The sequence below is a fragment of the Aquarana catesbeiana genome, linkage group LG13 (genome assembly GCF_042186555.1).
Source record: "Aquarana catesbeiana isolate 2022-GZ linkage group LG13, ASM4218655v1, whole genome shotgun sequence".
Taxonomy (NCBI): Eukaryota; Metazoa; Chordata; class Amphibia; order Anura; family Ranidae; genus Aquarana; species Aquarana catesbeiana.
The window spans coordinates 69,065,734-69,081,814 of NC_133336.1; the positions used below are offsets into that span (position 1 = coordinate 69,065,734).

General features: G+C 41.1%; 1 protein-coding gene across 1 annotated transcript in view; it reads left to right on the plus strand.

Annotated features, from left to right (window-relative positions):
• The window catches only part of TMEM260 (transmembrane protein 260), a 164,510-nt gene that overhangs the window by 110,267 nt on the left and 38,162 nt on the right, over positions 1-16,081 (plus strand). Inside the window, exons 5-6 of the mRNA XM_073610421.1 lie at positions 5,996-6,173; positions 12,339-12,452. Coding sequence (XP_073466522.1) covers positions 5,996-6,173; positions 12,339-12,452 — 292 coding nt within the window. The remainder of the gene's footprint in view (positions 1-5,995; positions 6,174-12,338; positions 12,453-16,081) is intronic.

Genomic DNA, 16,081 nt, shown 5'->3' on the forward strand with positions numbered 1-16,081 from the left:
TAATTACCTGTTGTGTGGCCATTTTGCCTGGGATCCTTGCAGACAGAAGACAATGTTAAATGTCTCTGTGTGCATATCCTCCGAAGACGGGCGGCCATTATACCTATGGTTTTTTGGACACAGGAGACCATGAAGTTATTTCTCTTGTAACTGATTTATCTTAGTTTCGCTTTTGAGATAATCCTAGTCCTAATTAAAATACAAGTATACTGTACTGGGTATACCGCATGTTATAATTGGGTGAAAACGTTTTTTTTAAAACATAGCTACCAGCTTGTCCATATTCCAATGGAGTCAAAATATTTATACTAAAAATCAAAAATGTTTAAAAACCGGCATGTATGCCTCTTTCAATAAAACAGCTGCTGCGCAGTAAAATATACATACATCATCTAGAATAACAAATTCAAAAATTAAAATAAATTAAAATAAAATAAGAATAAAATATTTAGAATAGAACTCTATGTGCCGCATATATAAAATGTCGCTATTTGTGCGTATTTTTATGTGTTGATCTGGGAAGAGGGAGAGAGAATTATTTTTATTTTAGTGAGGAACTTGTTATGTCATGTTTTTGTGCATATATATCAACTATTAGACTGTCTCTATCTGTTCATTATGTATCCATATGTGGTTACTGTTATAGGTTGCTAATTCTGTGGTGCACAGGGGGGAGGGGTATTGAATCTGTGCCGCGTCCCTTTGGGTAAATCTTCTTATTTATATAAGTGTGGACCTATGTCAGAACTGAAAAGAATTAAAAGTGGAAAAGTTTTCTTAAGAAATATTAAACTTAAAAATTAGAAATTAAAAATTAAAGAATATATACATATATTGAAAGGAGAAATTGAGGAAAAAAAGATTTTATCTGGTTGGAAGGTACATATTCCTTATATTGTGAACCAATAAGTCCATCTTGTACGTATATATTTGAAGGAGGTATCTAGAAACCTGTATTATACAATACATGCGTATATATGTACATGATTAGAGTATTTTCTCAAGGAGTCCTATTTGGGGGGTGATTTGGGACCATTAGGCTCTTCTATTGTGTACGGATATTTGTCATTAGAAATTCATTGGTACATTTTTCATCATTTGTCAGTGAAGATTTCTTTTTGTTTTTGGTTTTCCACACCAAGTACCAATTGGAATATAAACCAGCAACACTATGTATGAAGTTTGATATCACTATTACTATTTATACATATTTATAGTTTGTTCAATATTGTGAAATACTTTTAAAGACACCATCATTTGATACCTGCACATCCTGTTGAAACTTAGGAATACATACCCGTATGTCTTATTTAAACTAGGAATATATAAACACGCAGGTAGGGAACTATCAATTAGATAAAGGAACAGCGCCATACCCTTCTACCACATCAATCAACACATGTAAAGTTATTATTTTTCTAGACTCCTCTAATGTACTTAGTCATCTGCCAGACACTTAAGAGACTCATGAAACACGCCTAATAGTAGAGTACAAAGTGTGTAATTAAAATGCATTTATTTACAGGCATATAACTGTCACTAACATCACAAGAGAGCAATATCAACCTCAGCTTTCTGAGATGATAAAAAAGGGGAAACCAGGTAATACCTAGGTTGAGATTGTTAACAATGAGGTTGCCCATTACAATGGACTTATAGAGAGGTGTGGTATGGGAACAGGCCAGATCTCTGACTTTTAGCATGTTGTCTTTTTGTGTAATTCGGTGCCTGAAATTTTAGTGCTCCCACAACACTTAGTATATTGAAAGCCAATCCTAGGTGCCTCCTTTAAATTCTTAGGGCAAATTTATTATGGCCTAATTTATTTTGGTTGATGTTCAAAGCCAAATTCGGTCCATACTCATTTTTAATCAGATAGTAACACACTCTACTAGTAACACTTTCTATTGAAACAATGAAACTGTAGGTCTAGTTGTGAATGTAAATATGGTTTACTTTGGTTTAATGAATGTCTGTCTGATTTCTGTGTCTATCGCCAGCATAAAGGTTCTTGTTTTCACAAGGTATTAATCATCCCAAAACTGCCACTACAGCAGGCTGAGAGGAATTATTTTGTTGAAAATGTGGTTATGGTTTAATTCTGAAATTTAAACTTTGTTTTTGCAATGGCGTTTGCACTCTATTATCCAGGAGTGATGACTAGAACTCTAGGTCCAAGTTTTCACCATGCAACCAGGTGTTAAGATTTGCTTATATGCTTTTATGGTCATGCCTGTTATAGCGTAAGTTACCCAGGATCAGGTTGAAAGTAGAGTGAAGCATTCTTCCACCCTTGTATACCCAATTAGATCAAAGACCAGCCTATAACCCTATATCGTCACACAGATTCAAGCTGTTATAATTGTGCTCTTCAGAGTGATATGGGAAAGCTAAACCACAAAGATTTATGTTTACTAAAAACACACATAAAACCGTCCAACACACTGAAAATAATACATTTCAGCAAGTACCTTAAGCCACCAAGATGACTTTATAAAAAGATGTGCCACAACGTTTTTCAGAGTAATCCCTGCTGAGCTGAAATTTGCAGCCATTGTCCACAGCCCGGACACAATTAGTAGAAGACACTTTAATAGACATCTGTTACAACAGGAAACCAGATGGCAGCATTTATTGTGTGGGTTGTCTACTGCTGTCCTATACCTAAATATTTTGTTTGGAGTTTTCTAATTTGGTAAGGCCTTGTGCCATAAAAGAAGTGTATTATTTAATCAGAACATGTGTCACTGTTGTGAATCAAAGATTTTGAAATCTGTGACCAACACAGAAAAATACTTCTTTGGTTGTAACTAGAATTCTGAGGTCATATGCTCTACTCTAGATATATAAAATTTTATGTAAATCCTAAATCATTTTTAATATCCATGGTGTCATTCCTTACTGTATATAGTTTTCTTAAGCAAATTTTTTTTTGTGAATTGGTTGCAAGGTTTTTTGCCTAGAGCTCCTGGCTGTGCCAACGCTTTCTTCTATAGGCTGACAACGCTAAGCTGTTCCTTTTCAATTAGCAGCAGCTTTGTCAGCCTGCTGAGTGAGCTCCTTCAGTTTGCAGTGGAACTACTGATCTGACAGCCTGGCAGCCAGTTGAAGGTGTGCACATGGCAGTCTGACAGTGCAGCTGCTAAGATTGAAGCAGTGGCTAAGATACGTTGATAAAAGCAAGATTTTTTTATAGTACAGTCTATGCTTGTAAATAGTGTGGCTGTTTGCTCCGCTTTGCCAACCCTACTGTCTTTCTCACTCATAACTTCATGCTGTGTTTTTAAATTTTTAAATGCAAATATAGTCATAGAAATAGATACTGGTTGTGCAGGGTGCCTGCGTAAGGCTGGGTACACATGGTATAAAAATCGGCCAAAAACGCTTGGTTCATCAGGAACCAGCCGGCTTTCGACTCATGTACAGCTCCCTGTCCTACAGAAGCTGGTCTGGCAACCGGCTTCTGTCGAACAGGCATGCTGGAAAACCAGCATCTGACCAGTACCCTTAGCCAAAATCTGCAAGCGCTGATAAGTGTGTTCTGGCAGGGGGGCAGTCCCCTTGCCTGATTACAATAGCTCAGCGGGAGAGATTGCTGAACTAACATCGCTTGTGTCAATACAGCAATCTGTAGATTTTTTTAAAAAAAATTTTAGCCCACTGGATTGAACGAAAAAAAATAAAACTCGGTGTGTAGCCCATATACGACTGGCCATACATGGGTCAGTTTTTTTTTTTATTCTACCAGAGAGTTGAACAAAAAAAACTGAACCGATTCCCCATCTACACCTTTTGAGGTTGATGAGGGAATCCTCCCCACTGCACTATTGTATTCTGACAACAGGGAGACTTCCCTGCTGTCAGAATACACAGATCAGCACTTCAGCCTGCTACCTGCGAGGCTGATCAAATGGCTTTTATCCCACAAGGCGGTTGGACAAAAGTTAATCAGTAGATCGACTTCTGTTCAACTGCAGTGGCCACACTGCAAACGAAATTTGAGCAGTCCCTGGTTAACTGGCTGAATTTTGTTTCATGTATGGCCAGGTTACAACTTTGCAGTTATAGAGTTAGAACCAGCACTCTCAATCAGCTCTTCTCTTCCTCTATAATACAAGTCCAGATGAGGACACTTGTGAGGAGGGTGTGGCTGTTACTCAGCTATGCTGGCATAGACCTTCGAAGGGAAGGGCATTTTAAAGTATTTACAGAAAATAACCAGTTACAAAAATTATGACATGCGAGTTACAGGACAATAAAGAGAAAAAAGTTCTAAGACTTAAAGCAGAGTTCCAAATATATATATATATATATATATATATATATATATATATATATATATATATATATATTTTTTTTTTTTTTAGTGAATATCTTACGATCATAAGTTTTATATATAGCACTCAAGTTTTTTGTTTCTGATTTCGAAGCAAAAAATAACTTTTATTTTCTGTCCTGGCATTTCCCATATTGCTTGTGGGCATGTGAAGCCCACAAGCACTATCTTCCGGGATATAGTGCAGCTGAGCAACCAGCATGCACCGCCCATTCTCGTGCATGCGCAGTATGTTAAACTGCTGACGCTCTGACGGCCGTCGGCGTCTGAAGTGCCTGCCCTGTTGCCTTTTCGTCCAACATCAGTGCCTGACCTTACAAATACGCTTTTTGAAGAATGGTCAAACATTCCCATAGACACACTCCCAAACCTTATGGACAGCCTTCGCTGAAGAGTTGAAGCGTTTATAGCTGCAAAGGGTGGGCCAACTCAGTATTGAACCCTACAGACTAAGACTGGGATGCCATTAAAGCTCATCTGTGTGTAAAGGCAGGCGTCCCAATACTTTTGGTAATATAGTGAATGTTGCAAATTTGTAAGCCCCCCATTAGAATTCAAACACGAACAAGCTCCCACAACACTCACTCACATCAATCACGATGGTCAATTTCCACACTGATTTTACCATTTGGTTACTCATACTGGGAAAACATTGAAAGTGTGGACAGTAGATTTCTATAAAAAGTCCAGTGCCCTGCAAGTGTATTTTCAATCAAAAGATGATGTAAAACTTCCACAGCTGCCATAAGTATGGCCAGCATTAGGTCTCAGTACTGAGACTAATGCATAAGGTCTATTTTGTATTTCCCAGTCTCTAAGACGGCAAGTTTTAGGGCCCTTGCCTTCTTCTCTTTCATAATTCATAAATTGTACCCTTTTGACATACAGTGCTGTAAAAATGTTGATGCCTCTTACAGGAAAATATTAATTGTCTAATTTGTACTGTTAAACTAGCAGGTGTTATTTAGTTTCTCTGAGCTACACAGACACAGCTAATATTCATAGGCCTGCAATTGTGTTCATTTATGAAAACTGGAGCAAAAATTAAGCCATTATCCCCAGCAACCAATTAAATTCCTTGTTCTGTTTTCTTGCTGCAATATGTCTATCAGAATGGATGGTTGTAGAACCTCAAAGGCAATACTTGATGCCAGCAGTGGTTCCTTAAAAAAAGTCATGGCCACAGGCTGCTTACCCTAGTTATGTTATATCCTAGTTTCAAGCAGGGGACTGCTGTAGGACAAAGGCATGCATTCAGTGAACTCTCTTTCTTCTTTGTGACACTGAATCTGCCTTTTCCTATACACTAGAATCTATTGTCCTCCTTCCTATTTATTTTAATATTACAGTCTTGTTACGCGTTGCGACCGCTGTTCCCATTCAGCTCGGCAAGTGTCTTGACAGCTTAGAACTTCCTTTTCTACCTTAAGGGCCATGAGCCCATGACACTGGGAAATGGCACATTAAACAGTTGCTCTCACTTACCATTATTCTGTACTTTTTTAATTAATATTGTCATGACTCGGTTTGTGGAAATATTACACAGCGAGCTGATAGCTCTTAGTAGCAAGAGATGATTGTAGCTATAATATAAGATGCATAACAAACAGTTTTCTTTTTTTGTAGCAAAAGGAGATTTTCTGTTATCTATGTTTGCAGGCTCTCTGGCTCATATGCGGCAGGAATCCTTGCTGCAGGGTTATATTCATTTTCACGTCTAACATGGCAGTGGTCCATTGCAGCCGAGGTTTTCAGCCTAAACAATCTGTTTGTGGCGCTGCTCATAGCTCTAACAGTGGAGTTTAAGAAGGCGAAGACTGCAAGAGACAGATCAAAGGTAATCTTTGTTTAGCTGGGCAAATAACACAACGATGGGTAGCCTAAGAAAGCAACCTCTTTATGTTTTACAGTGCAAAATAAAAATGATTTGGTCAAAAATTAAATAAATTATTTCAGTAGAATACTAAGGGTTAAAAATCATCGCCAGAGATAACTGCTTTACTTACCAGAGCTTTGTTTTGTACATAGGTTTGCAGAGTTCCACAGCTGTCAGTCATTAAGCTCTCACCCTGCTAGGCTTGCAGTAGGTTAGAATACATTGTTGGTTCACAGGGACAGAAGGGAAAATCTGCAAGAAAAAAGGTGAGCCCCACTGGGCAGCCAATAGTGTGTGAGATGGAATGAGATTCCATGCAGCCTGTTCATTTTGTTTGCTTTTTCTAAACATAGGTGTGCTCAGCCTAGTGCTTTAGGGTGTGCACCCCAAAGCTCAAACACACATGCCTTTTAGTTGTAAAAAGTTTTATTAGCATGTAATCCAACATAACACAACAGTTTTTAGGTGGTTACATTGCTTGATAGGCAAACAAAGGAAAAAAATACATAATGGTATATAGAGGCATGTGTTATACAAACATACAGATAACAAATCTAATGTCCCATAAAATTTAACAGAAAAATGGAAGACCAAAATTTGCCTTTCGAAGTGTCCCTGGGCGGATAGGGTATCTATAGTTAGAATATCCATTTATATTGCCTGGACATATGCCAACAAAGTTTCATGGTCAGGGGTTTCCCTATCAGGCAGGATACATTGTTTAAAGTTGACAAAAATATCATGTTTCAATGATAACCATCTCGGCCCGGTCTATACCTGACGGTCTAATAAAGGTGTGGATTGAATGCATAGATCATAGCACAGAGGGGAGAATGAAACGTTGAAAAGGGAAAAAGAAGGAGAGTCCAGTAGAAAAGAGGAGAGTGGGGGAAGAGGAAAGGAGGGAGGAGGAGACTCCAAAGGATGTGCGTCAGGGGAGTATCAGATCAGAAGAAGTGTGCCGTCAAATCAAGAGGGTTGAAAGTACGTGATCCATGGCTGCCAGACTCTTAGGAATGTGTCATGCATGTCTAAAAGGATGGCAGTCAGATTTTTTGTTTACCATGACCTCATTCATGCGATTTTTTACTGCTTCAAAACTGAGTGCGGGGGATTTCCAGGCAGGCTTTTGCAATGGTCAATTTAGTTGCAGTAAAGAGATGTTGAGCTAGTTGCTGCTCCGGGCATAATAATTATACAATTGGTTTCCCAAGGAGGGCTTTGTAGCGGTCCCTTTTAAGGTTTATGTGAAATAAGTTACGAAGAATGGTACAAACTCTGACCCATAACCTGCACACCTTCGAGCATGACAACCATATATGTGCCATAGAGCCTTCCTGTGAGCATCCTCGAAAGCAAAGTGGAGAGTAAGTTGGAATGAATCGGGCCAATCTAGCTGGCTTATAGTACCACCGATTTAACACTTTATAGGCATTCTCCAATATAAGAACATTTCTTGAGCACTTGGAGAGGGCCATGGTTATAGTCCACCAGTCCTCTGGGTCTAACTGTCTCCCCAATTCTTTTTCCCATTGAAGATGGTAGGGCCTCAACAGAGGTTTTTTTGTAGAAATTATGGACGAGTATATTAATGATATCATGGCCGGGGAGTGGGGCCTGGCTCTACATAGGCTTTCAAAAGGAGTCAGGGTGTATGGGGTGGGACAGGATTTGATAAGTTGTTGGAGAAAGTGTCTCAGTTGTAGGTAGCTATAATGTTCCCTCAATGGGATATCATGAGAAGAGCGTAAGGCATCAAATGTTAATATCCTGAGCACAGAATGAAGATCTGTAAATCCATGTGTAGTCCACCAGGAGAATTGTCCCGGCGGGAACAATGGGCAATAGTGGGAGATGAGGGGAAATCAAGCCCGCTGAGTATTTGACTGAGTCCCATAGTTGTAGGGAATGGGTTAAACATGGTCCTATTGGTTTCGGACGGTGGGTAGGAGGGAGCCATGGTAGAGAGGAGACAGGCGTTGGGTCGGTGTCCACTAGATCTACTGTGGCCCATAGCGGCATCTGGTATGTTTCATGGAGATAGGTGTGTGGAGCAATGCCTGCTGCCGTATAGTAAGCCTTCAAGTTTGGGACCGAGAGGCCGCGATTGACCCGCCAGGCATACAAAACCTGTTTACTGATGCAAGGACGGGTGGATCCCCAAATGAATTGTAAGAGCTTGCGTTGATGAATGCATAAGATATACGAAGGGACGGGGACAGGTAAAACCTGAAAATAGTAAAGTAATTTAGGGAGGTAAGACATTCGGATTGTAGTAATCCTACCAAACCAAGACAATGGTAAGTGGGACCAGGAGGACAGCGTGTCCGACAGATGTTTGAGCAGGGATGGGTGATTGGCCTGAAACATTCCCGCGTATGTAGGAATAAGGCGGATTCCAAGGTAGGGTAGCGAGGGGTGCCACTGAAAGGGAAAGGATGATTTCAAATTCATCAATACTGAATGAAGGAGGATAACTGACAGGGCTTTAGATTTGGAGGGGTTAACGTGAAGTCCCGAGAAAGAAGCAAAAGAATCTAGAAGAGAGAATAAATTTGGTAGAGAGATCCTGGGGAAGGCTAAGTTCAGCAAGATATCGCCGGCGAATAAAGATATTATAAGGGAAGAACCTGCAACATCGATACCACTGATATCGGGATGAGAGCGAACTGCCTACGCCAGTGGCTCTAAAGCCAAAATGAACAGTAGGGGTGACAGTGTGCACCCTTGACGTGTACCCCTCCCAATGTTGAACAAAGGCAACTCAAATCCATGGTACTTAAGTTTAGCTCGAGGGGAATCATAGAGGGCTGCCTTCCACCGCAGAAAGGAAGCGCCAAATTCATAATGGTGAAGTAAGGCCTTGATAATGTGTCAAAAGCCTTATTCATGTCTAAAGATAGAAGCATTGATTCCGGTGATGTGTGATGTGTTGCAGCTGTAAAATCCGCCGAATAGCATCCCCTGCTTGCCTCTGTGGTACGAAGCCAACCTGGTCTTTCTTTATTAAGCAGGGAAGGAAAGAGTTCAATCGGTTAGCCAGGATCTTGGTCAGAAACTTCATATCTATGTTGATTAGAGAAATGGGGTCGGAAGTTAGCACAACACACATGCCTTTCTTTGCAGTCTCCGCTCTAACAGCTTCAATTCTTCTGGGAAGGTTGTCCACAAGGTTTAGGAGTGTGTCTATGGGAATGTTTGTGCACTGGTCCAAATCATTTGGTGGAGGGGGGATTATGGTGTAGGGTTGTTTTTCAAGAGTTGAGCTTGGCCCCTTAGTTCCAGTGAAGGGATCTCTTAAGGGGTACCAAGAAATTTTGGACAATTTCATGCTCCCAACTTTGTGGGAACAGTTTGGGGATGGCCCTTTCCTGTTACAACATGAATGCGCACCAGTGCACAGACAAGGTCCATAGACATTGATAGACATTGATGAGCGAGTTTGGGGTGGACCTCAACCTGATAGAACACCTTTCGGATAAATTAGAGCGGAGACTGCAAGCCAGGCCTTCTCGTCCACATCAGTTCCTGACCTCACAAATGCGCTTCTGAAAAAATTGTCAAACATTCCTATAGACACACTCATAAACCTTGTGGAAAACCTTCCCAGAAGAGTTAAAGCTGTTATAGCTGCAAAGGGTGGTCCAACTCCATATTAAACCCTACTGACTAAGACTGGGATGCCATTAAAGTTCATGTGCGTGTATAGATGGGTGCCCCAATACTTCTGGTAATATAGTGTAGTTACATAGTTAATCTTGTTTTTAAAAAAAGACACCAGTACATCTAGTTCAACCAAATTAATAGGTTGTGCTCTGTACTGAGCAGCTTCCTGTTCATTCACAAACGGAAGCATAGTAAACACTGTTTACTATGCTTCAGTTACGAATTAACACAGTGAGCGTGTGTTCACTGTGTTCATTTGGAAAAGGAAGGGGCCAGTAAATGACATATTCACTAGCCCCTCATCCCTTTCCCGGGATGTTTCAGGAGAGGAGAGGAGGGAAGCCAGCAGCACTGCAGGGAGAATGGGGGAGCGCAACATGGGGGGGGGGAGTGGGGCAGTAGAGGGAATCAAGACTGCACAGAGTAGGAATTGAGACTGCACACCCCGCACACCCCCTGTGCACACCTATGCTTCTAAAAATCACTTCAACAAGCTGTTCTGCTTTGCTGTAGAAAAAAACACAGTAAAGAATATGTTTCTTACAAAACTCTTTTATAATTCCTGTTTCTGCCCAATAGAATAATATGGTATAGTTGTTCAAAGAGCTAGATTGCTTCATGTTTTCCCTGTTTAACCATTTAAGATTTGAAGCTACTTACTTTTGCAGTTGCTTTCACGTTTCATAAACAAAACTTTGCAGCATGTTTGCTTTAAAGTGACTGTAAAGGCAATTTTTTAAAATTAAAATAAAAAAGATGTTATACTTAACTGCTTTGTGCAATGGTATTGAACAGAGCAGTCCCTTGCCCTTCTGCTCTTCCTTTCCTGCTGGTGCCCCCTTAGCAAGCCATATGCTATTGGGCCACATGTGCCGGCATGCTCCCGAGCCAGGGTGTGTGTATGTGTGTGGGTGTGTGTCCATAGTCACACACTCAGTGTGGCTTGACAACGCCTCCTCTCTGGATTTGACTGACAGCAGCAGGAGCCTATAGCTCCCACTGCTGCCTGTGCCTCTGTGTCTACTGTGAGGCCAGGAAGAGGGGAGAGCTGATGCTGCAGCCAGGGCAGCACTGCATCGAGAGAGGAGGCAGGTAAGTGTTTAGATATGGGGGGGGGGGGGGGGTACAAGTAGTGGGGAGCATTTTACCTTAATGCAGGGAATGCATTAGGTAAAAAAAACCTTGTGACTATAGAACCACTTTAAAGCTCAGGCCCCCATTAGCATGTACTCCCATTTATTTTGCCGTGGACTCTGTTCATCTGCTGGGAGCAATGGAATTATGCTATATTTTTGGGTATGGAGGTGCATGTGACTCATCCCATGTTCCCACACTGGTGCCTAGTGATTGGCCCAGAGATGTCATATGGGGGCTAGGAGAGAGCCTTGTGTAAGCTCCGGCTGAAAATATGAACATGTTTCTAAGGTTACAACAATACATTTCAATGACTTTGTGGAGCCTGCAAATACCTTTTGTTAGTCTGTTCAAGATTGCACTTGGAGGCTCAACTTCTTCTCAAGTCAAAATTAAACTCTGCTGCTTCCAGATGCCAAATCCCACTCCGTCATTCAACTGTCAAATGACAGAGTTTATACTGCCTCACTTTAGCTCAAGGAATTTTGCCCAACCATGGTAAGTAGACAGTTCCTTCTGATTGCCCCCTGCCTCACTGTAGCTGAAGGAATTTTGCCCATCCATGGTAAGTAGACAGTTCCTCCTGATTTCCCCCTGCCTCACTTTAGCTCAAGGAATTTTGCCCTATCCATTGTAAGTAGACAGTTCCTCCTGATTGCCCCCTTCCCCAGAAAGTTGTATTCATCTTCCTTGTGCTTCCTTGCTTCCTCACTGCTTGTCAGTCCCTCCTTCCTTCCTATAATGGAATGGGGCTCCCAGGGGAAGCATTTTAGCTCCTTCATGTACAGAGCATCTGACCTGAACAGCCAATTTCTACATTCAACACTGTCACATGTGCTGGTCAGTGGTGGTTTCCACCCAATCAAGCTCCAATACCAGAGTTTACCCCGAAATTGTGGGCTCTCAAGAGGCACTGTCACTTTGCACTGAATGTTATTTTTGTTGAGGACAAGTATCCACACACATTGAAACATTGATATGGATTTACAAAAAATGGAGCACAAATTGACAAGGTTGTAATGACCAATTAGGTTCAGGCTTTCAAGTGAAACAAGCACTCTGGTTGGTTTGTGTCTTTTTGCTCCACTCCAGTGAAAGTTTACTGACCATAGAGTATATAAAGGCTTGTCCAGGGGTCAGCAGGGTCAGTTGTAGGGGGGGATTAGCAGTGATGTGGGCTCTCATCTGTCATATTATGAATCAGTTGTATAAATTGGTGAAATATTTCCTCTTTTCAGCCTATTATGAAGTGTTTGATAGTACCTTTATTTATGTATATAAAAACTGAATTTCATCTGCTGTGTGTAATTATATTTTTCTTTTCAGGTTTCTCAGTATGGTGCTTTCTGCTGCGGCATTAGTCTGTGTAATCAGCACACTATTGTGCTGTACATTGTGTGCATAGTACTATGGGTTTTCTTTCAGCTGGTCTCTCGTAAGGTAGGTCATTCTTGTATATGCACAGACTCTTATAACTTTTTGCCTTGTACAGCTTATAATGAACTGTAAGATGTGGGCAGGATAAAATGTAGGGTCAACATTGAGAAAAAAAATGTTTAGAAACTAGGGAAGTTGTTAGAATAAGTATTAGAAATATACGGCCCTACTTATTAAAGTAAACCTATCTATGAAGGTAAAGTAAAATGCTCACTTAGCTATCCCCCCTCCCCTACTACCACCATCATAATCATTATCACTACCATCACCACCACCACAGAAGCACCTTTTGCTCACTCCCCTACCACTCCATTCATTTGTCAAGAGCAAAAATAAATTACTAAGGCCAACCATACACAGAGCAATTTATTTCCTGAAACCACAAGTTGCGGGAAAGAAATTAGCTCGATTCCCGATCGATTCACTGTGTTGATGCAGGAATCCCTTCTGTCGGGCCATTGTTTTCTCCCGTCCCCACCAGGAGAAGACAGTGATTATTGCTAGTGGCTATAACAGCTGCTAGCGATAATCACAGGTAAAACTCGGCATGGTGGTTGTACCCAACTTGACCCAACTTGGTACATTCAGCCTGCCCATACATGGTTTGAATCTTGGCCGGTTCAGCAGGAACCAGCCGAGATGTGAACCGTGTATGGCCTCTGGGTAGGCATGTGACTCTCTCCCTTTTTCACATAGCGCTGGCATCATGATTTGTCACATGGACCCAGGAGAGGAAACTTCTTTCTTCGGTCCCTCTAGTTGAATGGAGTAACATGTAAGCAAGGAAAGGGGAGTATATGCTGCTGAGGTGGCTAAGCAAAGAAAAGGTTCACTATAAAGAGTTTCTAAATCTTATGCAGCGTACACACGGTTGGACTTTTCGACCGGACTGGTCCGATGGACCGAGTCCGGTGGACAATCCGATCGTGTGTGGGCTCCATCGGACCTTCAGCGGACTTTTCCAGTTGAAAATCTGACGGACTTTAGATTTGGAAAATGCTTCAAATCTTTACGTCATAACTCCGCCGGACCCAGAAATCCGCTCGTCTGTATGCTAGTCCGACGGACAAAAACCGACGCTAGGGCAGCTATTGGCTACTGGCTATCAACTTCCTTATTTCAGTCCGGTGTACGTCATCACGTACAAATCCGTCGGACTTTGGTGTGATCGTGTGTAGGCAAGTCCGTTCGTTAAAAAGTCCATCGGAAGTCTATCAAAAGTCCGTTGAAAGCCCCTCGGAAAGTCTGTCGAACCAGTCCGGTCGAAAAGTCCGCCCATGTGTACGCGGCTTTACAGGTCAGTTCTTAATTGTGAAACCAAATCAAGTTGAATTCTGATTGGTTGCCATATGACTGCCTTCCTTTTGGAAATAATAACTAGCACCATCATTTTTCTGAATTAACAAGGTGTACTTTAAAATATACTAGCTTTTGGTTTGTGATGTGTTAGTTTCAGTAGGCACCTGTTGAGTAGCGTTAAAAAATTTGCCATTTTGAGGAGAAAAAAAAAAAATACAGCTATAAGGAAATAGGGCTTTCAATTGTTAAATGGCAATTTCATGGCAAAGTAATTACACCCCTCACCAATATTTCTGAACATTGTTAGGAGAATATAGCTCTACTGTCTAGTGAATTAAGACTAGTATTTTTAAAACTGATTGAAAATATTTGTTTTACAGGGATTCTTCAATAGAATGTTATTTTTTCATTACTTTACAATATCTTAATATACAGAGGTGGGCCTGAGCTCTATAATTTCGATATTCTTTTGCATATTAAAAAACATCTTTTAAAAAAGGCCTTAATGGCTTTCTGTAAAACCACATTTTGTTCATGCTCTGCGTACGCATGCCGATGGAGATATAACACAGATGTTGAGTTCTGCCCTAATTTTGTCAATGAGTACCAGATATTATAGAAAATGCAATATCAGCCCTGTGCTAATATTTTCCAAGTGGGTTATCTTAACCTTGCAGCTCCTATGGATCTGGTGAATATGATTTGAGAGGAGGCAATGCAGGTTATATGATACTTAGGAGCCCACGCTAATAATATTGGCTTCCCTTACATTCTTACTATGCCATGCAAAAGAGATCAGTTTGAAGCAATTTCTAAATAATCCCCAAAGTCATGAGATTTGACAGCATTCACCAGGACTTGTTACAGACTGGGAAATCATCTGTGCGTAAATTACTATTTGATGTTTTCAAATCTTTTCTATCAAGGGTTCTATAAAAAAAAAGATGGAGGTAAGGAGAAATGATGATTTTGCCCCTTAAAAACCCAGAAACCAGCTATCATTTTGTACGGCTGTTATACAGAATAGGTCAGATTGGTTCTTTTGTGGTCACACCACCATTCTCTAAAACTGGCCATGTGCATTACAGTTTTGATTGTTCAATCTATATACCATCTAAATTTGATTTGCCAACAACTACGTAGTGTGCCTACCAACCATTTCATTTACAGTGGGGACGGAAAGTATTCAGACCCCCTTAAATTTTTCACTCTTTGTTATATCACAGCCATTTGCTAAAATCATTTAAATTCATTTTTTTTCCTCATTAATGTACACACAGCACCCCATATTGACAGAAAAACACAGAATTGTTGACATTTTTGCAGATTTATTAAAAAAGAAAAACTGAAATATCACATGGTCCTAAGTATTCAGACCCTTTGCTCAGTATTTAGTAGAAGCACCCTTTTGATCTAATACAGCCATGAGTCTTTTTTGGGAAAGATGCAACAAGTTTTTCACACCTGGATTTGGGGATCCTCTGCCATTCCTCTCCAGTTCTGTCAGGTTGGATGGTAAATGTTGGTGGAAAGCCATTTTTAGGTCTCTCCAGAAATGCTCAATTGGGTTTAAGTCAGGGCTCTGGCTGGGCCATTCAAGAACAGTCATGGAGTTGTTGTGAAGCCACTCCTTCATTATTTTAGCTGTGTGCTTAGGGTCATTGTCTTGTTGGAAGGTAAACCTTGGCCCAGTCTGAGGTCCTGAGCACTCTGGAGAAGATTTTCATCCAGGATATCCCTGTACTTGGCCGCATTCATTTTTCCCTCGATTGGAACCAGTCATCCTGTCCCTGCAGCTAAAAAACACCACCACAGCATGATGCTGCCACCACCATGCTTCACTGTTGGGACTGTATTGGACAGGTGATGAGCAGTGCCTGTTTTTTTCCCACACATAACGCTTAGAATTAAGGCCAAAAAATTCTATCTTGGTGTCATCAGACCAGAGAATCTTATTTCTCACCATCTTGGAGTCCTTCAGGTGTTTTTTAGCAAACTCCATGCAGGCTTTCATGTGTCTTGCACTGAGGAGAGGCTTCCGTCGGGCCACTCTGCCATAAAACCCCGACTGGTGGAGGGCTGCAGTGATGGTTGACTTTCTACAACTTTCTCCCATCTCCCGACTGCATCTCTGGAGCTCAGCCACAGTGATCTTTGGGTTCTTCTTTACCTCTCTCACCAAGGCTCTTCTCCCCCGATAGCTCAGTTTGGCCGGACGGCCAGCTCTAGGAAGGGTTCTGGTCGTCGCAAACGTCTTCCATTTAAGGATTGTGGAGGCCACTGTGCTCATAAGAACCTTAAGTGGAGCAGAAATTTTTTTGTAACCTTGGCCA